Consider the following 22,784-nt stretch of genomic DNA (forward strand, 5'->3'; position numbering starts at 1 on the left):
AAATTTGAACAAGAACACCAAGAACATATGAACACATTCAAAAAAATTTTAATGAATTCATAAATTTCATAACTGAAACACAATCATAAATCTCAATTTCAATCTAATAAGGAAATGGAATAAAAAATCACTAACATAATGGCCACTAAAATTCGAATCCATAAGAAGAGTAGAAGAAATTGTAAAATTGAAAATACAAGTGAGAGAAACAAATATGAAAATCTCAAATCACAAGTTCATTTTCCTTGAAGCTCAATGAAAAATCAAGCACTCATGCTCCTCTCCATCACTTGGTTGAGTTTTTGAGCTTGAGAAGCTTCCATGGATAAATGAAGATGAAGAAGATGCAATCTGAAAATATGAATAAGAGATGGATGAAAATGCAGGCTAGAATGGAGAAGAAAGTGGACAAAAATATGAATAGAGAAAGAATGATGATTTGGACGAAGTGTTGATGATGGAAGATAAAGAAATGAAATATGAAAAATGGATGAACAGTGCTTGACGAAAATGAATGAAGGAGAGAGAAAAATCCGAAAGTAAAGGTGAAGAATAAAACTGAAATAAAAAATGAAGGATTAAGTATATATGAAAAATGTGAAGGTGATAAAAACAATGTGAAAGGTGATAATACCAAAACAAATCCAGATATGAAATGACTAATTTCCAGCTAGAACAAATTAAAATGATCAAAATAATTCTGAAAATTCATTAATATTGGCACCGAATGTGAGCTGAAGAATGGCAAGGGAAATGTTGAACAATAATGATGGCACAAAAGGTTTATTTGACCTGTAAATTCATTGCATGTAATTGGCAGGAAAACGATGCTTAAAGGAAATAGATATCTCGATATATCTCTTGAAGGTTATCAATGATCTCTAAATGTGTCTCTATAGAAACTGAGGCAATCACTCCATCAGGCAGTACCACAGTAGCAGGGGATATCGTCATTCTTAACATGCTGTGGTTCATAGTATCATATAAACGTATCATTTTAGGCCTAAACTTAAGAGAAATAAAAGAATGCACTGTCACAGATGTAGCACGTAAAGTAAAATTCTAGGATGAATGGAGATAAAATACCCCAAGAAAGTTGCTATAAAAATCAAAATTCAGGTGCAACATGTTCGGATTGGATGGGGAAGAAACACACAGCCTTGTGGTGTTAAATATAATTTGTAATTAAATCATTTATTTCTGGAGAAAAGCGATTTGTAATAATTAAATGGCAAGGGAAATGTGAATAGGCAGGGACAATGTGACTTCAATTGAGCTCCTCTCCAGCTGCCACGTGAACTCTAAGTCACGCATGTTATGCTTCACTCAAGCCTCATGATGATGTAATCTAATACTTCCTCTTGGATCTTATTGCATTCACGCATATAATGCTTCTTCATTGACTTAAGATGATACCATTGCTTCATTGTTCTCTTGCTAATTCTTTATTTAATTCCTTTAATAAATTCTGAATATAGGCGCCACTTCACAACCCCTTAAATCTGAAATTAAAATGTTAAATAAACCCTCTCTCGCTCTTGAATTTTTCAATGAAGTTTGCTTTAATCTTTACTTTTTAGTTCTAAATTTGTTTTTTTAAAAATTTGAAAATAAAAGATACAAAACTAAATAAATTTTAAAAAAAATTAAAAAGAAAAGAAAATAGAATTTAAGTCCAAGATCTCAATTAGAGTATGAAAGTATTAAAACAATCATCAAATAACATTATTAGGGTTCATAGAGTCAATAGAAAAAAGACAACTTAAAATTGAGATTTAAAATCTTAATATGCACAATTTGATGTCAAAAATTAAGTATTTTAATATATAAAATATGTGATAAATCATAGAACTTATGAAGTTATCTAATTAAGTAATATTTCAGCATTGCATTGTTGAGCTTAATTAGAGATAGCTCTACCTTTATTATTTTCTTCTTACAGTTTTATTATTATTATTTACCAGCATATTATTATTTTATTTAAAAACCCTTTTCTCATCAATAATATATTCTTATTCTTCTTTTTATTTTTTTGATAATAATATATTTTTCTTTTACTAATTGTTACAAATCTTTTCATCCCATCAAAACCCGTTGTTTGACATGTTTTCCTTCTTTCCCTTTTTGGACCTAGGCCCACTTCAGTTTCGGGCCCAATATATATTAGTTAGATTACATATTTACACATTTCAATCATCATTCTTTCCTGCAAGAATGACATTAAAATCCTAAAATTAAAAAAAGTTAATAATAGTTAAATTCTTAATTAAAATTTTTTAAAAGATCAATTGTAAATCAAATTCAAACAATTTTAAATTTAAGAATTCTTAAGATTGTACACTCTAAATACCTTATTAACCTGGCCCTACTCAAAGCATTCAAGCACATTAGGCAAAGTTTTGAGCTAGGCATCGAGAAGGGGCCAAACCCTGCACGGCTTGGCCTGAGTATGTGCTAATTTTTTTTATATTTTTTGAATAATATTTATCTTATAATATTATTATTTGTTAAAAGTTATCATAAATTATATTATTTTTATGATCTTTTAAATATTTTTTATCATTACAATTTTTAAAATCTCTTTCAAAATTTTTGGCCAAAATTTTCTTTCAAAATTTAAAATTTATTTTTAACTTATTATTATATAAAAATAATTGATAGTTGTTGTTAGTTGAACATTTAAAAAATTACTTTTAATTTTAACATTATTTTTATGAAGAATATACTTCAAATGATGATAATAATAATAATCTTTTTTAAAAAAATTATATAATTTAAAAAAATACTTGTAAAAATATTTTCTAGTCAATCATGCCAAATCTGACTTGAACATTCGAACATCGAGCCAGACACCATGCATGGGTAATTCTCGACCTGACCTTAGCTATATACAGCCCTAGATGTTCCAATTACAATTAAGAAATTTAAATTTTAAATATAATTCTTTGTCTATAATTACAATTCTTGTTTGTAGCTATCTAAATCAATATTTGCAATTTTTTTAAAGAAAACTTCATTGAAAGCTTAATTGTCATTCTTTATTCTTTCTTTGCTATATATTCTCACTATAATTTCCATCTTTTTTCATTAATTTGAAAATATCTATAACTTTATAGAATATAAGTGGTATTAATTTTTACGAATTGAAGCAACGATCAGGCATCATCTCCATGGAAATATTATTTTTAGTCATGTGAAAGCAATTAATACTTAACAGTGATCAGAGAAATTCCGCCGTATTCGCCCCTAATCATATGTCGGGTCCACTTCTACGTCCTAATTAAATTTGAGACAAAAATGAGAAAACAGGGATGTGATGTATGCCTAACTCTTTAAAAATAATTGACCTTTGTATTCTGCTTTATTTGGTGACAATTTATGATATCCATTTTCTTCACCCTCTTTAGCCCCTACGATCACGTACCAAAAAAGTAGGTTTAGGTGACGCTTATTTTCTTAAACACATGCAAAATCTCATGCATACTTATAATGATATAGTAATTGGGAAGTAGAGTAATCCTTATCATGCATTTTTATCAAATGGCTAAGAATAGAGAGATGTATAAAAAAAGTCTTCTCATTTGCAAAGCACACAATCAAGTTCATTAAAAAAATTTATAATTTAGTTATTAAAAGAAATTTTATAATTCATAAAAATTATATAAATTTATAAATTACTAATCTGAATAGTATAGATTTAATTTGAATTGTAAAATTTAATATTAATTTTTTTAACTTTTTATAAATTGACTATCTAAATGTGATTTGAACAATTTTAAATTGAATATTAATTTTTTATAATTTTTATTTTGATAAATATAATATTAAAAATGATGATAATATCCTAACTGACACTTTTCAAGAACAATATTTTTTAAAAATTTTAAATTTAAATCATTCAAAGTAAATTTAGATAATTAATTTAAGAAATTGTTAAAATTTTAATACTAAATTTTGACCATTCAAATATGGATTGTCCAAATCAACGAGCAAATATATTAAAAAAAATTTATAAATCAAAGCAAAAATAATGTGACTGAATGCTTTACATGTGAAAATTCTTTTTATACACCTCTCTCTTTTTGGCCATAAGACAAAATTAGCCCACTTTCCTGCCACTGCACCATTCTCACAGCATGTGATCCGTATCCTACTTATTATGTGTAAGACAACTCTAACTAGACATGGGAGATCATGTTAATTCTTTTTTCATGCAATCACCTCCTCTCTCTCTCTCTCTCTCTCTCTCTCTCTAGATATATATACATGAATTATGATATGAAACCAACAGCATCTTCATATTTCATATGCTCAGGTTATCGATCTGTTTGATGATTTTCTTGGAGGATTTGTGTTTGGGCTGGCGTCATCATCTCCCTTATTTGCGTCCCATAAAAGGGATTGGTACGTTGGTGCCCAGGTCTTGATCTTCCTTTCATTCTGATCTTCAGTTTCGTATGTTTCAAATCAAAGTTGACTTGATATATCCCAAGAAACCAAAAAAGAATGAACAGAGCGAAGCAGAAGATGAAGAAGGTTGATAATAGAAGAAGAATGTTGATCACAATCAACATTGTGGGAAGTGCAGGACCTTTGAGGTTAGTGGTGAATGAAGATGATGTCGTTTCTGATGTTATTCACGCTACTCTTAAGTCTTATGCTCGCTTAGGAAGGCTTCCCCTTTTGGGTTCTGACGCCAACCATTTCCTTCTTTATTCTTCAAATGTCACTTTCGATGGTATTATTATTATTACTTCTTCTTATTTTTTAAGTTTTATAATCTATGTTTTAATGTAGTTGCCAAGACACCCATGTCCCACTTCCGAACTCGCCATTGCAGCCATGAATATGATAATAAGCCTATTATATATAATCATACAATGTAATATTCATGCATGTTGCTAATTTTTCTCAAATAATTTAAGAAAACGTAAGAGGTTACATTCATAAAAATTAAATTTGAGAGATGAAGTTGATAATTAAGATAAACTTGATGACCTTTTTTTTTTTTTTTTGGAAACACCTGTGTGTGTGAGAGTATTAGAGTCAATAAAATAAATTGTCTTAGTCATAATAATAAAGACACCAATAAAACTTTATGCTTGTGTGCGCTTTAAATATATTTATAACTAAATTTATTTTATTTTAAATTGAAAGTGTTTTTAGCCTCATGTACTTATTTTTAACATTTTAAAAATTATATATAGTACTTAATGTATCATATTGCATTGTACTCTTTTTGGGATTTAATTTTAATTTAAGCATAAATAGTTATAATGTTTTTTTCAGTTCGGAGTCCCACAGAAACAATAGGAAGTTGTGGGGTGAGAGACTTTATATTGTGGAAGAAGGATGTTTCAGATGTTTCTGTGAAAGAAAAAACAGCACTTCAAATCCAAGATGAGACTAATAACAAGCAAACTTGTCACTGGAACTCCAAGTTGAAGTCTATGTTTTATCGCAAAATCAAAAGTTGCACATCCACTGCAAGAACCGTTTTGAGATCTCTGATAGATTAGATATGTATTTCATCGTGCAGTGCAATACATTGAATTTAAAAAATAAGTACCACTATTTATGATTGATAGAAATTGAGAGACTCAATAGATAACTCATTTTTTCCTTTGATCATAAATAAAAAAAATTCAACCCAAGAGTATGTACTTAAATTTGTTTTGTATATCTACATTTCTCATATTAATTAATTTTGAAGAAACTTAGTTGGAATCCATTAATACCTTAAATCAAAAGTATTTTTATTGGAAATATCGAAATTGTTAGCTTGAGAAAGTTTGTTAAAAAACAAAAAGTAGTTTTCTTGGCTTGTATTTATTTATTCATTCATATATAGTTCATTTTTATCATTTAATTAGTTTTTCTTTCAATGCCAATATTTGTTTGGCCTGCTTCCTCACCAATACCTTACTCTATTTTCAAATCATAATTAGAAATTGAGCATGAACTCCCTCCGTCTCTAAATATAAAGTGTTTTTAATTAAATCTTAGATAACAATAAAAATTTGTTATTTAATGAAAATCACATTAAATCACAATAATTTTTCAATTTTGCCCCTAACAATGTTAATTAATTAATATTATGGGTGGTGGTGGTTAAAGTACACAATTAATATCTCTTCTATTTTTCAAGATAAGGTCAAAATTGTTTAATTACTCAAAAATATTATAAGACTCTTTATATTTAACGATAAAATAGACTTCTAAAAAGCAAGGAGGGAGTATCTCATATTTGGATTGATACAATTTTTTTGACTGGAATACAATATTGTTAACATCTAGGATTTTACGTCATTTTGAACACATTTTTTTAGAATTTTTTTATACAATTAATTGGCATACTTGTATATATTTTAAATATTCAAGAGTTAAAAAAAAATGTGCATTCTTGTTTTAGATTGCGCACCATTACTTACTTTGCACATATTTAGTTTTTGGTTTTGAGTATTTTAGGTTTAATTTTTGTTATCTTGTTGTAGGGTCATCAAGTTGGTTAAGGAATTAAGTTATTATTCCAAACATTCGGGGAAGCTTTGAAAGCTCTGCTTAGAAAGAAGAAAGATCAAGAGAAATATATGAAGAAGATAGTTTTGGCAAAAATAAGAAGGTGGATAGAATCACTTAAATTTGTGACTTTGGTTCTAAAGTGGCGCAATTCTAGAGAGATTTAAGGTTGTGACTTTTGCCATTAACAACCAGCAAGACGTGTAATTTTACTTAACCAAAGGAAAATTTAGGATTTTGAGGACATATGGAGCTACCTTCAAAATCAGTCGTCATTTTGACACTTTGAAAATTCTTAGGGTTGCTTAAGGGAGATTTTGGAGCATGGGGATCTAGGCTTGCCTTGAGATGGAGATTTTATGAATTCTTTTTTGTTTTTGTTGAGACCCTTTAATTTGCTTCCTTTGCACTTGGGCTATTATTTATTCGGTTTGTTGTGTTGATTTCCTTTGCTGAACTCTCAATGTGTAGCTAAACTCTTGATCTTGAAATTATTGTAGATTTATTTATGGATTAGTGTATGTTTATTTCTGTTTAATAGTTTGTGTATTTACCTATTTGTGCTCTTTTTGCTTAGCTCTGATCCCTTATTGATATGGCCACCAACAACATTTTATTTTTGTGTAGACTGAAGTCTATCAATTCAAAGCCTTTTAATTTAATGTTTTAAAAAATAGTATACCATCTTATAGTCACATCCAATATATGAATATGAAGAGAATGCAATGCTTTAATTAAAACAAAAATTATAATGAGTTGATAGAAATTCTTTTTTTGGGGTTAAATTTGCTGAAAAAATATTAGAAAGTCAAGGTGTGAGTTGAGCTGAGTTGACTCAGTATGTGAAAAAGTTTTGCATCAAATGAAGTTGGGTTAAAAAAGAGGCATGTAAGTGAAAAAAAATTCATAAACTCAATATTTTAAGGTTTGAAATTAAAGATATACAGTGACAACGAGGTTCTCATTCACATTGAATACCTATGAAAGTGCCGGGAGGTCAATGTCATTCAAACCACTCTTAATTCTTATGCTGGCCAACAAAGGTTTCCTCTTCTGAAAAAACGCATTTTTTTATGTACTTTGAAGCATCTCAAAATAAAACTAAAAACAACTTTGTTTCTACAAACAACAATGAGTTGAGATTGTTAAGCCTATTTTTATTTAATAATATATATCTTGAAACCCATTAATGATAACGAAAATTATTATAAATCAATAGAAAATATATTGGAGGGAACTAAAAATATACAATAAAATTTGAAAAAAATTGTAATAAATGCCAAAAAAAATTAAAAAATATTCATTTGCCCTGTAATCACAAATATGACCCAATTATTCTAAAATATATCAAAACAGGTACTAAAAAATCAAAATAAGAGAGATCAAAGTTTATAAATATGTGAATCATCAATAAACAACACACAACATTCCACCTCAGGAGATTAAAAAAAAATCCCAAAGAAGATGGAATGAAAATAATGTATTGTTGTTTCCGGAAAGCCAGGTCAGATGTTGACTGGGGGAGGAGTGGCATGAACCGTGGCCTTAGGATTTAAACTTTCTCTTAGTATTAATGCATAGGTATTGTACGTTATATCTCCCAAAATTTATGCAATTACCAACCATATAAGCTTTTCAATCTCAACCCTTCTTATAATTAAATCTTGATGACTTTGCCATCGATGAGAAGAAATTTCTCCTAATAATAAACAGAAATTGATTATGGAAAATTAGAGATTTCATAGTTTCTAGAGGGTAACAGTATGTGATGAAAATATTAATTTCCCCTATTTTTAAATATTCACTATATATTCATTTAGTGTTAATTCAAATAGAACCGTTATCTTAGTATTTAAAATTGATGGAAAATCGTACTTTTAGTTCTTGTAAATTAAATTTATTTTTAATTTGGTCTTCATGAGTTAATAAACTATAATTTAGTTTCTATCATTATATTTTCAATTTAATCTCATTTAATTATCTATATTTTAGTGTTTTTTAGGGATATTAAATATATTTAAATTTTAAAGTACCATGACAATACATAATTATTTTACCTTAAAATACTTTTAGTTAATCTGTCATTTGTCCTCTTTATTCTGGGGGGAAAATGTCAATCTTTAGTGTTGGCCAGCGATATTTATGATGCCACCGAAAAATATTTTTAATTCATGATGACTTGGTTATAAACTTTTGAACTATATATATATATATATATAAACTATTTACAATTTTAATCGAACTGTAAATATTAAGAGTGTAATTTTCCTATAGTAAAATTAAAACTATTATATATTATTTAGATTAAATATACAAAATCCCTTAACGTTAACAGTTGTACAAAACTCTTTTCACTTTTAAAAGTTTAAAATTAATTTCCTAATCTTTTATTTTTCACTACAAACTTCTCTACTATTATTTTTTTCATTATCTTAATAATAGAAGTTGACATGTCATATTAAAATATATATATATATATATATATAACAGATTATATGGTACCTGATGTAAGCTAATAATAATAAAAAAAATAAGGATAAAATTTCTATAAAGCACTATCATTAATTTACATTGAACACCAGATAAACTATTATATGGGTTTTTTTAATATGACATGACAAATCCTGTTAGTAAGATAATTAAAAAATAACAGTAAGGGAGTTTGTGGTAAAAACAAGAAAAAGTTAGGAAAGTCAATTTTAACTTTTAAAAGTAAATGGGTTCTACACTACTGACTCAAAATTCAGTAAAGTTTTATATATTGTAGCCTATCATTTAAAGTTATTGTTTAACCAATCAATAAGATATTTTATCTCCCACAAACTTCTCCTTTAATTATAAAACTTATGAGCAATAGCCAATATGAGTTCATGCAACTTAATTATAAAACTAAATTGATCATCACCTGAAGGTTTAATAACATATCCAAAAGTACATATACCACTTATCTGATCTCTCAATGATCACCAAATCATTTTAATATATATGAACACATAGAGCAACATGTATGTGAATCTCTCATAATTAAATGCATTGTCCGCTGATGCATGCATTAAAATCGCAAAATTTAAAATGAGACAATTATTTATTGCTTATAAATATAATGTGATTAATTTTGATAATACATTTTTATATTAATTATATGTAGATATAGATGTTTAGATAAATATACGATTTGATTTGGAAACTGTCATGTCCCGCTTCCACTTTTCCACCATCTTTAGCACTTTAATGGCCTTTTTAGTGTTAAAGAGATTAGTGCCTTACTACAAAACAAGCAACTTACTAGAAGTGCGCAGTCCATCATATTTCATATGGATTCACTTGAGAATATGCTCTAGATCATTGATTCGATAAACAAGTATTAGATGATGCTAATAATATATATTTAATTTATTTTTAATGAAAACCATACTTTTAATTAAACTATATAATTATATTAAATTTGGAATTTATTCTTTACAGTATAAAAATCTATAATCACGTTTTTATGATTTAAAAAATAAAATCCAATCCAATATTCTTTTTTTTCATATTTTATAAAAAAAATTTAATTCTGTATCATGTGTGGTGATCTAAGTATGAATAATTAACACTAACAAAATATTTTTGAATTAACCAACTTAGGTTGTCGATAGTAGGAATAGTATTTGTTTATTAAGAAATTGGTTACAAGTTTGAGTCTCAGTCTTTACAATATTTGGCACAGGACTTCTAGTTTATCGCCAAAGTAACATTTTTGAATTATAATTTGTAGTTATGAAGACTAAATTTAAATTTAACGAAATTATGAAGATTTATGGTTTTTATTGAAGAAATAACCCATTTATATGTCAGCGTTATTTAATATTTAATCTTGTTTGAGGAATACATAAATTCAAGTGTAATAAAATAAAAAAGATTAAAAGTATGATTTTTATTGAATAAATAAACCAATTATATACCATCATTGTTTAATAACTAATCACCTTATTTGAGGAATCCATGACAATGTAGTGACATGATGTTTGTCCTATATACATGCTTTCCAACTATTAATTCAAAAAGGACTATGATCACATAACAATAAATTCTTGCATGAATATGATATATCATGTTATCCATGCTTTATCTAATAAAAATATGTCATATTACATTATTTTAATCAAATAAAATTTTACATGAAATTACTTTTAATGACTTTATTTTTCACTCAACACACAATAGCCCTAATTGGCTCACACACACCCCCACCTATCTAACCTAATCTCACCCCATATTTTGAAGCTATAGGAGATAGAACCTACAACACCGTTTTTAAAAGTTGAATGCATGTGGCATTGAACCAAATTATTCTTAGCACATATTGAATCTTCTTAGCTACTACATTTGGCATATACAATAAAAAATCTTATCTCACTAATACTAGGTGTTTGATGTGAGAGAGAGAGAGAGAGAGAGAGTTTGTGACATGTTTTTGTCAATAATATAATTTAGTTAGAAATATGTTATTGGGGTAAAGTGCTCGTATGGTACGGTTTCACTTGAGGAAAAGCAATCAATCAAAATCCACCCCATGCATGTCGTCACAGTATTAATTAATGATCTTACATGACCATTCCATTCCCATGCAATAATCTCTCTGTATTTATATGCTCATATTATATCTCTTTTCCACGCTGCTTCCTCTCTCTGAGTCCATCCCACATGCCTCGGCCTCGATCCATGGCACAAAAAATGGTGGCCAAGAACAGACCAGATCAGCAGAAGACGACGAAGAAGAAGAAAGAGGATGATGAAGAAAGAAAGACTAGAAAGCTAACGAGGTTGCTGATCACAGTGAGTGTTGCGGGAAGAACAGGACCTCTGAGATTTCTAGTGAACGAAAACGATGTCGTTTCCGACGTTATTCTCATCACTCTCAAAGCTTATGCTCGTCTTGGAAGGCTTCCTCTTCTCGGATGTGATCCCAGCAATTTTCTCCTCTACTGTCCTCCACAACTTCACGGTATTATATTACTCTCTTCTTATTTTTTTTATTTTTCTGTGGGGTTTGATTTTGCTTGTTTTCTTTTGTCAGATATTTTTATCTCAGAATTTATCAACATGATCCACCATGGATCCAATATATATGTAGAAGCTGTTGAAGTTAGAGTAGACCCGTACACCTGTTCGGAGTCTTAAAACAAGTTGCGCTTTTTTTCTTCTGTACGGCTTTTATAACTGCATATGACACAGATATTGATTATTGTTAATATTCCCTCGCTGTCTTATTTATCCGGAAAATTAATGATTTGGTTGGTTTAGTTATAACTAGTTTTTAAATTTTAATTCATTATAATTTAGTTTTTATAATTTTAATTTAATTTTAGTTTGGTTTTTGAACTTTAACTTGATACAACCCATTCTTATACTTTTTACATTTTAGTATTTTAAAATATTGGCCTCTAATAAAATTATAATATTGGTTCTTTAAAATAGTTATAGAAATTAAAAATTTTAGTAATTTAAAATATTAGTCCCCACATTTTAAAAATATTAATTTAATGTTTATAATTTTTTTTAAAGTTATGAGGATTAATATTTTAAATGGTTAAAATTATAAATACTAAGTTGTATTGAGCCAAAATTTATATATTGGATTATAACTGAGTTGAAGTTTGGTGATTGAGTTATAACTAAACTAAAATTATATGAACAATATAAGACGGGATAAAAAAATTTATCATAAAGTATGTTATTGATTTTTTATAACAAGTTTTTTCACCCTCGGTTAAACGTGGGTAAGAGAAAGTGCTCCATACAATTCTTAATATAATTATAAAGCAAATTTTGAAACTTTTTTTATCTTTAATATATGATAAACTTAGAGTAATTAATTTTTTTTTTCAGTTGTACCCTTGTTTTTTTATTATGATTTGAATTCCTAAATAACAATTTAATGTAATTATTAATTATAGAGAATTTTTTTAATAATTTTAAAAATATAACAACTACTCCCTCCGTTAAAAAATATAAAGCATTTTTTGAGGATTTGGATGTTCAAGAATGTAAGGCATTTTTAATCTTTCGAGGTATAATCAATAATCTTTTTTCAAAAGTACCTCTATTGATAATGACTTTATATTTATTGTAGGGTATTTAATATGGATAAATATAAAAAATTATGATAAGTTTGAAAGTAGATGACTACTTTATTGATGGGTGAGATTCAATTAAAAATATCTTATATTTTTTAACAGAGAGAGTATTTTTTAATAAACGTGAAATTGGTTAAGCTTACCTTATACTTCCTTCATGCCACAATATAAGTCACTTTCTATGAGAACCCTTTGGTTCAAAAGCATAAGGCATTAGATAAATTTTATATTTTTTTACCATTTATACCCTTGCTTTCTTTTTTGGGAGAATAATATCTAAGGCTTTCTCAAGAAAATTTATCACAATAAAGGCCCATCAATTTTGCATCAAATATTTTCTTGTGAAAACATGTATATGTTATTGTTAAAAGCTAAACTTTATAACTTGTATTTTTTTTTGTTAGAGTTTTCTTAAAAATTTATCAAGTTAAGGTTCAATTTTAACAACATATACCCGCTTTCACAAGACAATATCCAATGTAAAACTAATGAGCCATTATTGTGATAAACTCCCTTGAGAGAGCCTTAAGGGTGTGTTTGGTTGGGGAATTTTAGAGGGGAGGGGAGGGGAGGAGAGTTTGGTTAAGAAATTTTGGAGGAGAGGGGAGCTAAAATAACTCCTCCCCTCCCCTCATTTTGGGGTTTTTTGGAAGGAGGTTAATTTTTTTTGACTATTTTGCCTTTATCTATTTTTTAATATTCTAAATATACCCATAGTTAAAAAAAAAATTCTCATTTATATCAGATTGTGCCTCACTCTCAAACCTTGACTAACTTCATTGGATTTAAAAAAAAATTACAACTCGTCATATTTTATTATATATTTAAGGAACTTATTTATTTTATAAAAACTTGTTATCATTACAATTATTTGTTTAATCTTTTTATTCACATATTGGGAATATGATAGGATGAGAGTGAATTTTTAAGAAAACATGCAATTTAAATTGAGGTATAAAATTATTTTCTACAAGGAAAAACTAAAAAATTTTAGACTAATGTATAAGGATATAATAATAAATTAGTTATTACTCCTCTTCCCTCCAAAACCAAACAAAGGACCATTAAAAATTCCTCCCCTCCAACAAAACCAAACAATGTGGTATTAAAACCCTCCCTTCCCCTCTCTCCTTGAATCAAACACGCCGTAAATGTCGTTCTCTCTTCTTTTTTTTGTTCCCTTATCTTTAAATGCTTCATATTTAAAAATTATCCATGTGTTATTAGGAAAACTCAAGGGTATAAATGTAAAGATGTGATACTTTTGGAAAAATAACATTTCAACTAACATTTTTTGTAAAACATGAATTAGTTACTAATGACATGTATTGCGGCCCAAAAGAGAATTAAGAACGAGGAGTAAGTTATTAAATTATGTGTGTATAAAGTTAATAATTTTTTACACAAAGTTAATGACTTTTAAATTTTTTTTTTAATGTTGAAACATGTTAGACATGATTTATAAATTAGATCGGAAAGAATATATATATATGTATGTATGTATGTATGATGCTTGTGAAATCATAAGGATTATGGATGGTGAAAGTGGTTTTGCAGCTCTGAGTCCGAAGGAAGCCATTGGATGTTGTGGAGCAAGAAACTTCGTATTATGGAAGAAGGAGGCCAACATGGACGTCAAAGGAACAAGTCCAATCAAAGATGACACCCAAAATCAAAATCGTCGCTGGAATTCCAAATGGAAATCATGTTTTATCGTCCAATCCGAACTTGCGCCTTAGTAAATTGTTTATTTAGGATATCAATATTTTATGGTTGATGGTATATTATTTATAATTTGCCGTACGTCTTTATTTGTATATTGCTTTTGGTTTTAATTTATGTGTGTCTGTCGCCAAATTGCCATGTTTGTAGAATCCACTTATGTACACACAAGAGCACTTGTATTAAATACTCCTATTTAATGATAATAATATAATATATCCTCAGCATCTTTTTTTTCCCCCTAATAAATGGGTCGAGTAAGGTAAGATCACATTGAAGGCAAAGATCTCTTGATGATTCAGCACAGCTAAATACCAAGACTAAAACTCAAAACAATTGGTCAAGTTAATACAACTCTTTATCAGTTGAGTTATGTGTTCATTGGCATATCCTCAGCATCTTTAACTTCATGTTTAAATAATTAAAAAATATTTATAAGAAAACTGGCTATCAGCTATTAAAAAAAAAAAAATACACTAACAACCATTTGCACGTAAACAGAATAGCATTTCTTATATAAAGATTACCTCACTGGTTGCGGTTGGGTGAAATGTTTGTAAAAATCAAAGATTCAAACTCTTGTTTTGTACTCCCTTTACTCCTGATTATATGAGCTAATTAACTAATTCACATAGATTAAATAAATTAAATAAATTATTACTTTTAGAAAAGTGTGCTGACTTTTTTTTAATAAATTATTTTTGAAAATTACCTCCTATTGATCAGTGATATTATGCAGAAATAGTTTAAGAAAAAAATAATAAATAAGAAAATAAAGAAAATTGAAATCTTGCATTTAAAAATAAAGCAAGTCTTCAATTAACTCTTGCGGATTGCAAATTCAATTTCCCTTCATAATAGATTGTTCTTTAAAAAAAATGGAGAATAACAAATAAATTCCTCTAAAATATAAAAATAACAATTTGGTTAAACAAAATATGATAATTACAATAAGGTTCTAAGAGATTTTTTTTAAATTAAATTTTTGTGTGAAATTACTTTAATACTGTTTTGCAACTAATTTTATATAATTTATAAGTTTATTATAAATATTTGCAAGTTTAGTTCCACTAACAACTAAAACAATTTAGGAAATTACACCTTTCTACGAACAATTTTCTTCAATTAGTAAAGTCCTCAAGTTTGCTATACACATTCACAAGTTTAATTCTACCAACAACGATAAATCACAATTTTATAAATTGCAAAGGGGTATTAAAGTAGTTTCACTCAAAAATTTAATCTAAAAAAATCATTAAAACCTTACTATGATTATCACATTTCACATGATCAAATTATTTTTCTATTTCAAAAGAATTTATCTGTAATTTTCTCTTTAAAAAATTGGAAGCAGCACAATTATAAGAGCCTAATTTACTATTTTATTACCTATAAACTTTATTTTTTATTAAAGAAAAGAAAAAAAAGAGTCCATGGGAGAGGATGGCAGGAGGATAGCCGAGCTCCCGCAAAACATGTTTCATCACTGCTTTGATTCGACTTAAAAGCTTGTGCCACTGCGAGCATGAAATTACCACCACAGTTTCACTTACTATTTTTCATCACAAATCTTTTGGACCATAATCGCTTTATCAACGTGCGAGCCCAGGCTTTGAATTAATCTAGGCAAGTAATAATAATAAATAAAGAGAAGGTAATGAAATAGATTGAAAAATTAAAAATAAAGTTAAAATGATCAAAATGTAAAGAAAAATAAATGAATTATATTCATAAGAAAAAAAAAATTTAATTTATAAAAGTGAGTCATAATTCATAAAATTTTTAAAAAATATGATAATTCTCACATGTGATATATAATATTAAATATCATCATACTTATTATAAAAAAAATAATTTATATTTATTTTAATTTTTTTAATTCATTCCATTCTCAGTTTTCTAACAACCAAAAGAGACCTTCGGTTTTTCAAGATAGCTAGCAAGGCCCAATCAGATGGATACCCCATAGAGAGAGAGAGACCCAATCAGATGGATACCCCATCGAAAGAGACCCAACCAGATGGATACCCCATCGAAAGAGACCCAATCAGGTCAATACCCCATATGATTGTCCTCCTTTCTGCCTGAAAATGTGAAAAAAATGTGCAAAATGCGGGTTTCAAATGTTGGCCACAGTTACAGTAAATGATTTTGCTGAATTATGAAGTAGCCAATTAGATAAACCTTCCAGTTACATCAAAGGCGACAACAAAATTGCCACTCATGTTAAATAATGAAGGGCAAAAAATATTGCTGCCACAAAATGACCCTACAAAATTGGGTTTGGAAAAAAGAAACTGCTTCACTCTGCCAAGCCAAGCCAAGCCAAAAAAACACTTCACTCGTGTTCATACTCAAAAGGAAGGACCTCCTCTGACACATCCACCACTTCCTCAACTTCAATGTCCTTAGCCTCGTATTCCTCTTCTTCATCACTGGCTTCACCATCCCTAAGTTTTTGCCTCCCTGACTTGTCCTCTTCATGAAGCTGCCTCCATTGATTCACCCACTTGTCCCACTCTTCTTTCAAAAGCCTGCGCTTCTCGCGTTCCTGCTCGCTCAGTAGCAGTGACACGTCTTGGTCTTCAGCCTCGTACTTCTTGCTATACTTCTTCAAGTTCTTTCCAATCTCTTCCTCTTTCTCTGGACTCAAGAAAGATGGTGGCCTTGGTCGCCATAAGAACTGTTGGAAAAATAGTGATTGCTCAATATTTGCGTCAAAGACCAAGTACAGAACTACAAATCAATACAGAATTATCAGGATACTTGCTCTCAACACCAAATCTTGGATATGGAAGGCCTGTATGACAAGATTTTAAATGACTTATACCCCATTTAATCCTTCAAAGATGAGGTATTTATTTCAACTTACTCAAAACTAACTAATCAATCCAGTCCCTCGCAAATAAAGCATCCATCAGTTTGGTTTCTAGATCAACCAATCAGATTAGCCATTTACCAGAGTAATTGTTAATTTAGTCTTTCACAAACAAAATCATTATCAATGATGTCCATCAATTTATTGTAAAGACAATGAAAAATGAATTAAAATATAGACAAATTTATAACCTATCAATCAAAAAACATGTTAAATGTCATAATTTAAATTGTAATAAATTGATAACAAAACATTATGGATGATTATTCTGCAATTAATGTAAGCCATTTTTAACTACTTAACACGGATTAAAAGATTATTTTTATAAGGGACCAATCACCAAATTGAAAACTAACCATTTGAAAAGGACTAAACTAAAGAGAAGATTCTGAGGGACCAAATTGAGAGATACTTTATCCATAAGAGATCAGATTGATAAGATAATCATATTATGAGGAACCAAATTAAAGACTACCTCACATGTGAAAGACCAAAACGAGACTTCAACATTTTTTTTTTTTTAGGGACAGGAGTAGAGTTTATATTGCAATCCTTAACCTTGCTAAAGACCCGACCACTGACCACTGTAACACTTAAACTAACAAAAGCTTCAAGCAAGGAGTGATGACACACCTGATAGAAGTGATCCTTCAAGATGCGATAGAGAAGTTTGCCATTGAAAGACCATATATTGAAACCATTTTCCATTTCATGGACCGAAGTCACAGAAGTTGCAACATACCTGCAGAATGAAATAAGTAATTTCAGAATAGCAACAATTTGATATTGAACAGCCATAGTAACTAAATAAGCAAGTGTAGAGTGATTTTAGCAAGGACCAAAACAAACTTATGACTTTATTAGTAATATCAAAATTTAGATTCAAAATTTACCTTCCAGTTGGATCCCATTCAATATCTGTTGCCATAAAATGCTCAGCAGTTGCCATAGTTTCAAGCTCATCAACATTATAAAATTCCAATTGTCCATTGAATCCTTTCAAACCTGCAAGCACAATGTAGCGGCCTGCAGGTGACCAAAAAAGAGCATTTGCCTGCTTGCCTTTCAAAGTAACAAGTTTTGAAACCCGGCCAGTGTTCTGAGCAGTCCGCATGGTGTAAAAGCTAATATCAGGCTTAGGGTTATCACCATGAATAACTGCAAACCTATGACCTTTGGGCTCCCAAGCAAAAGCAATAATCTTGTCATTTTTATTCTCAAGCTCCAGAACTTCAATGGGTATATCACGTTCTTTTATACGGAAAAGCTCAAAGCCTGTGTAAGTGCTTTTTTTGGTCTTTGTGTACCGATCTACCTTAACAGCAAGATAGTCCCCATTGCTTTGCCAGTACATCTTGCAATCACTGACACTGAAAAGGTTCTTCTGCCTGAGTTCCTCTTTACCGGGGATTTGAACAAGACTAACCTACTCATCCACCAATGCAAAATATCAATTTACAACACTTGAGATAAGACCATGAACATTAATCTAAAATAGCAAACCAAACAACCAGAATGCAGGTAGTTCCACATAATAGCACTTACCCTAGCAGGCTGGTTCCCACCACCCATCTCAGGAACAAAAAGTGCAAGAATAGGATCTGTTGGAGACCAGATGAAATCCATTACATTTTCAACCTTTAAGGACTTCTTGTCAATAAGAGAAAAGGTCTCTGTCTCATATACAGAGATCACATTTTTCCCCATTCTGGCAAAGTACTTGTCATCTCTACCACCACCCCATCTGCAAAGATAATATCAATGTGTTAGGCACATTGGAGATTCTAATATATTAGGATTTAAGCTAGAAAGGGGGGAAATGGTACCTGAAAACAGGCCATGACACCCCAGCAACACCCCCAGTACCTCCAACTGCAAAATCGTCTGCACTTCCTTTGAAATCCCTCATCACTTTACCAAGTCTCACATCAAAGATATTTATCACAACCCTCTATAAATAAAATTGATGTCAGAAACGGTGTAAAGAAGAAACTCACATTACAAATATAAAACAATGAATAAACAAGATTGAACTCACATTTGCATCACGAGGATTGCTTGGTTCATGGCTACTGTAAGTTACCAAATACTTCTCACCAGGTGAAAAATCAATGAGTTTTACCTGCAGTTATTAATATACGTACTATATAATTTACAAGTCAGGAGAAAACGAGAAACATAATCCTAACTCTAACACAAAACAAAACCTGTGGATGAGCATATCGCATAAGACGATTGAAGTTTGTGGCACCTCCCCAAACAGCTGCCCCCTGCCTGTGAACTGTTGCCAAATATGTACCAAGTGGGGACCATTGCACAAAACTCTCAGTCCAAAACTGTCATTGCATCAGATATAAGCATGCAGTGGTCAGCAGTGACACAAAGGGGCAGTGAAGAATAAATGATGAGAAGGCATTAATACTCATATCAGAAAAAAGGATGTGCACTCACTGTACGCTTGTAAACAGGATCAGGCTTCAAATGCCTTGCATCATTCCATAAAACCTCAGTATCAGAGCCAGCACGAATCACAAACTGGTCTCGGGCTTTTGCATCAGTAAGCCAATGCTGAAGATTTTCCTGTCAAAAGTACAATACTAAAATGAATCACAAAAATATTGAAAAGCTGCACATTTTACAGGCTCAAAATGATAGAATAAAAAGCCATCAAATGTGGCACCTAGAAGTCACAGATAAAGGCACTAAATCATAAATTAAAAGAAAAACTATACACATATGTGGTCACACCACACAGTTTCCAACAAGTAACACATGCGTTCATATTTGCAAAAGGATGCATGGTATATCATATATGATAATATTGAAATGGCTTAAGTTAAATACAATTGTAAAAGAAAACTAGACACAAACAATCAAGTGAAAAAGGCGATAACCAAAATTTTTTTAAAAAACCCTATTAAGTTACAAACACCCTGAGATGTAAACCAACAAAATCGTTGGACAATCATATAATATCATCAATCAAATGATCAGAATTCCTGGTTTAACAAATACACATGGTCATCGTAGCAATATACTTTTTTTTTCCGTTGCCAGACATCGTGGTAACATACAATAACAGATATAAGGCTGCATTGAAGGGTCAGCAGCCAAGTCAAGAAAATAGAATAGTTTACATTAGTAAAACTAAAACACCTGACTCCCTAGGTTGACATGCGAGAGAACTTAAGAGTGCCATCAAAGTTCGCAACAAAAGTTCAATTCACAGTTCTGCAGTTTTTCATAAAAATTTAGACTTAAAGAACAATTAAAAAACAAAGCAAATATCCAAAAGAAACAGAATTGATATAAAATATTACTCCTGCAGCATATGGGTTTGTTTCGGGGGGAGCCCACTGATCTGGTACTTTCATATACCGGTTAAAGTCATCAAACATGTTCACCGAAAAAACATGTGCACGATCCAACTTGTATCCATGTGTCTTTTCTTTTGCAAGCTCAGCTTCCTAAAACGAGTGTCAGATTTAAAGACAAAAAAATGAAAGTGTTAAAAAATCCAATGCAATGAACAACTACAAGGAGAAAACTGACACTAAATTACTAATAGCAAAGTTTTCACATAAAAAATTTTTTCTTTCAGGTTTTGACATTCATACCTGAGGAGTATTATACTCAATGAAGCAATAACCTAAACTTATTTCAGAACCAGGATCAACAGGCATAAACAGGCCATCCTCTTTAATCACACCAATCTGACTAAAAATTTTACGTATTACACCTTCCAGCTTCTCAAACTTCTCCCGGGGCACAACTGGAAGGTTATCCACAACTATAATGTTGCTAAATCCAGAATCCAACTCCAGATTTTCCTCCTGGTAGATATCTTCATCATCACTATGTTATGAAAAACAAAACATAATCAGATCATCAAGCCAACTGATAAATCAAAAATCTGACAATTGTAAGCACCAAATATACATAAACCAAGATAGAATGAGACATTATGGAGAAAGGTTGGCTTTAAGTTATTTCATTCCTTAAATAAAGGCCATAGATTTTTAATTGCATTTATTTGTTTGGACGAGAAGAGAATGCTAATATAAGCAACTTTTTTTCGACCAGAATATAAGCAACTTAAACACTGAATTGGGGGTGAAACAGAGGAATAATGCCCTTCATCGAGGTAGTTTACAGTCGCCAATTCTCTTATTTCTAAACTCCCAAGATTGAAAGAAAGTTCCAACTTAAAGTAGAAATAACCAGCGTAAGAAAATTTCACCCCGTGAACCACACCTTCTACATTGATACATGAGTTAAGAAAGCACTCCCATAACTTAAATGTAACAAACACCCGTAAACACCAACACCAAATCCTATTTCATTAAGTGTTTACTAATATCCAGAAGTTCATAGGAGAACTGCTTCAATCACACATAAATCATGGGTAAAATGTACTTCTTCCCGCCAAAAAAAATCTATTTTCCCACCTTACACAGTACATATTTTTCCAGTACGAATACAGGCATTATGAGTTTCCTAAATAAAAAAGAAAGCTATAAACTTACATAATCATCACTTAATAAATACAAATGCCAACTAATTGCCAACGTAAGATTCAATTTTTCTTCGCATTACCAATTTATCTCAGTAGCGAACCAGAAACATGTAAGAACTAGGGTGGAAATACCTGACGACGCCAAAATCATCGCCCGGTGGAAGGCGAACGGAATCCAAGTCAAGAGTGGAGAGATCGACTCCAAGCCGTAATGCTGTTGCCTCAATCTCATTCATTACCATTACGTCCGCCATGACCAGACCCAAAGACGAAAATAATGGCTTCGAAACTACGAGATTCTCTTTCGTTGGCAGTGACCAGTTACGTTCCCAGACATAAATACTGAAAAACTAGTTAGTTTCAAAGGCGAGCCTAGTTGTGGCGACAAGAGTCTCAGTCTCAGGTTAGCGCGGCGCAGAGTTAGGTTTTGCAATTGAGAGCAAGCTAGACGAAGCGGGGTCAGGTTTCCTCTTGGATATCCCCCTATCCGCAGTTTTAATTTGGACTGTAATAAATGCTGCCAGACACAAAAATGAATGTTAAATTCGGATAAATCTTTTATTAGTTTGCTGATCTGTTACTGTTTGTTTTGTTTTCTTGGTTTTTTTTGTTTTTTGTTTTAGTTAATTGCGTGTTAGTTCCTAACTTTAGGTTTTTTTTTTAGTTTTTTTTTTTTTTGCTTCGCTATTAGCGTGTGTAATTTCTTTGTTTTGATATTAAAAAAATTAACTTAAAAAAAAACTCCTCTTTTTTTTTTGCCAAAAAATGTGTTCCTCATACTCAACCTACGTTTGTCTAGTTAAATCGTAAATGCATAATGCCAAAAAATAAATATGGTAATATTAAACAAAACTTCAAATATTTATACTCACATAATCACATTCTTGACATGTTTTTCACCCTCCAATTAAAATATAAGACTTTTAGAAAATATGCCTTATCCTTGAAATGAAAGTAAAATTATTATCATGTGTAATATATTAGCTTTTATTTTTATATTAAAAAGAAATTTTAATTAAAATTTTTTTTA

At 30.1% G+C, this 22,784-nt stretch overlaps 2 protein-coding genes across 3 annotated transcripts; one reads left to right on the plus strand and one right to left on the minus strand.

Annotated features, from left to right (window-relative positions):
* Window positions 1-11,204: 11,204 nt before the first annotated feature.
* On the plus strand, window positions 11,205-14,578 carry LOC129301667 (uncharacterized). Of its 2 annotated transcripts, none has more exons than XM_054940257.1 (2): window positions 11,205-11,506; window positions 14,196-14,578. In XM_054940257.1, the coding sequence occupies exons 1-2, from the start codon at window positions 11,206-11,208 to the stop codon at window positions 14,375-14,377; spliced, it is 483 nt and encodes a 160-aa protein (XP_054796232.1). In that variant the 5' UTR covers window position 11,205; the 3' UTR covers window positions 14,378-14,578. The 2 variants fall into 2 exon arrangements, with proteins under 2 accessions (XP_054796232.1, XP_054796233.1); XM_054940258.1 differs by lacking the exon at window positions 14,196-14,578 and adding an exon at window positions 11,579-11,703.
* Window positions 14,579-16,496: 1,918 nt separating this feature from the next.
* On the minus strand, window positions 16,497-22,246 carry LOC129302398 (eukaryotic translation initiation factor 3 subunit B-like). The gene is made up of 11 exons (XM_054941251.1): window positions 21,887-22,246; window positions 20,856-21,093; window positions 20,559-20,705; window positions 19,690-19,818; window positions 19,446-19,574; window positions 19,277-19,360; window positions 19,065-19,189; window positions 18,784-18,982; window positions 18,132-18,664; window positions 17,872-17,980; window positions 16,497-17,043 (listed from the first exon to the last, which is right to left on the minus strand). The coding sequence occupies exons 1-11, from the start codon at window positions 22,006-22,008 to the stop codon at window positions 16,699-16,701; spliced, it is 2,160 nt and encodes a 719-aa protein (XP_054797226.1). The 5' UTR covers window positions 22,009-22,246; the 3' UTR covers window positions 16,497-16,698.
* Window positions 22,247-22,784: the final 538 nt, after the last annotated feature.

This window comes from Prosopis cineraria, unplaced genomic scaffold (assembly GCF_029017545.1).
Source record: "Prosopis cineraria cultivar Desert tree isolate PC_DT_omini unplaced genomic scaffold, ASM2901754v1 PC2, whole genome shotgun sequence".
NCBI lineage: Eukaryota > Viridiplantae > Streptophyta > Magnoliopsida > Fabales > Fabaceae > Prosopis > Prosopis cineraria.

Excerpts from the sequence above, each read along its gene's own strand:
- LOC129301667 (XM_054940257.1), top strand. The coding sequence starts at position 11,206 with ATGCCTCGGCCTCGATCCATGGCACAAAAAATGGTGGCCAAGAACAGA. Across the intron at positions 11,507-14,195 it reads CTGTCCTCCACAACTTCACG|CTCTGAGTCCGAAGGAAGCC; the intron begins GTATTATATTAC and ends GTGGTTTTGCAG.
- LOC129302398 (XM_054941251.1), bottom strand. The coding sequence starts at position 22,008 with ATGGCGGACGTAATGGTAATGAATGAGATTGAGGCAACAGCATTACGG. Across the intron at positions 19,575-19,689 it reads ATCCTGTTTACAAGCGTACA|TTTTGGACTGAGAGTTTTGT; the intron begins GTGAGTGCACAT and ends ATGCAATGACAG. Across the intron at positions 19,190-19,276 it reads GCAATCCTCGTGATGCAAAT|AGGGTTGTGATAAATATCTT; the intron begins GTGAGTTCAATC and ends TTTTATTTATAG.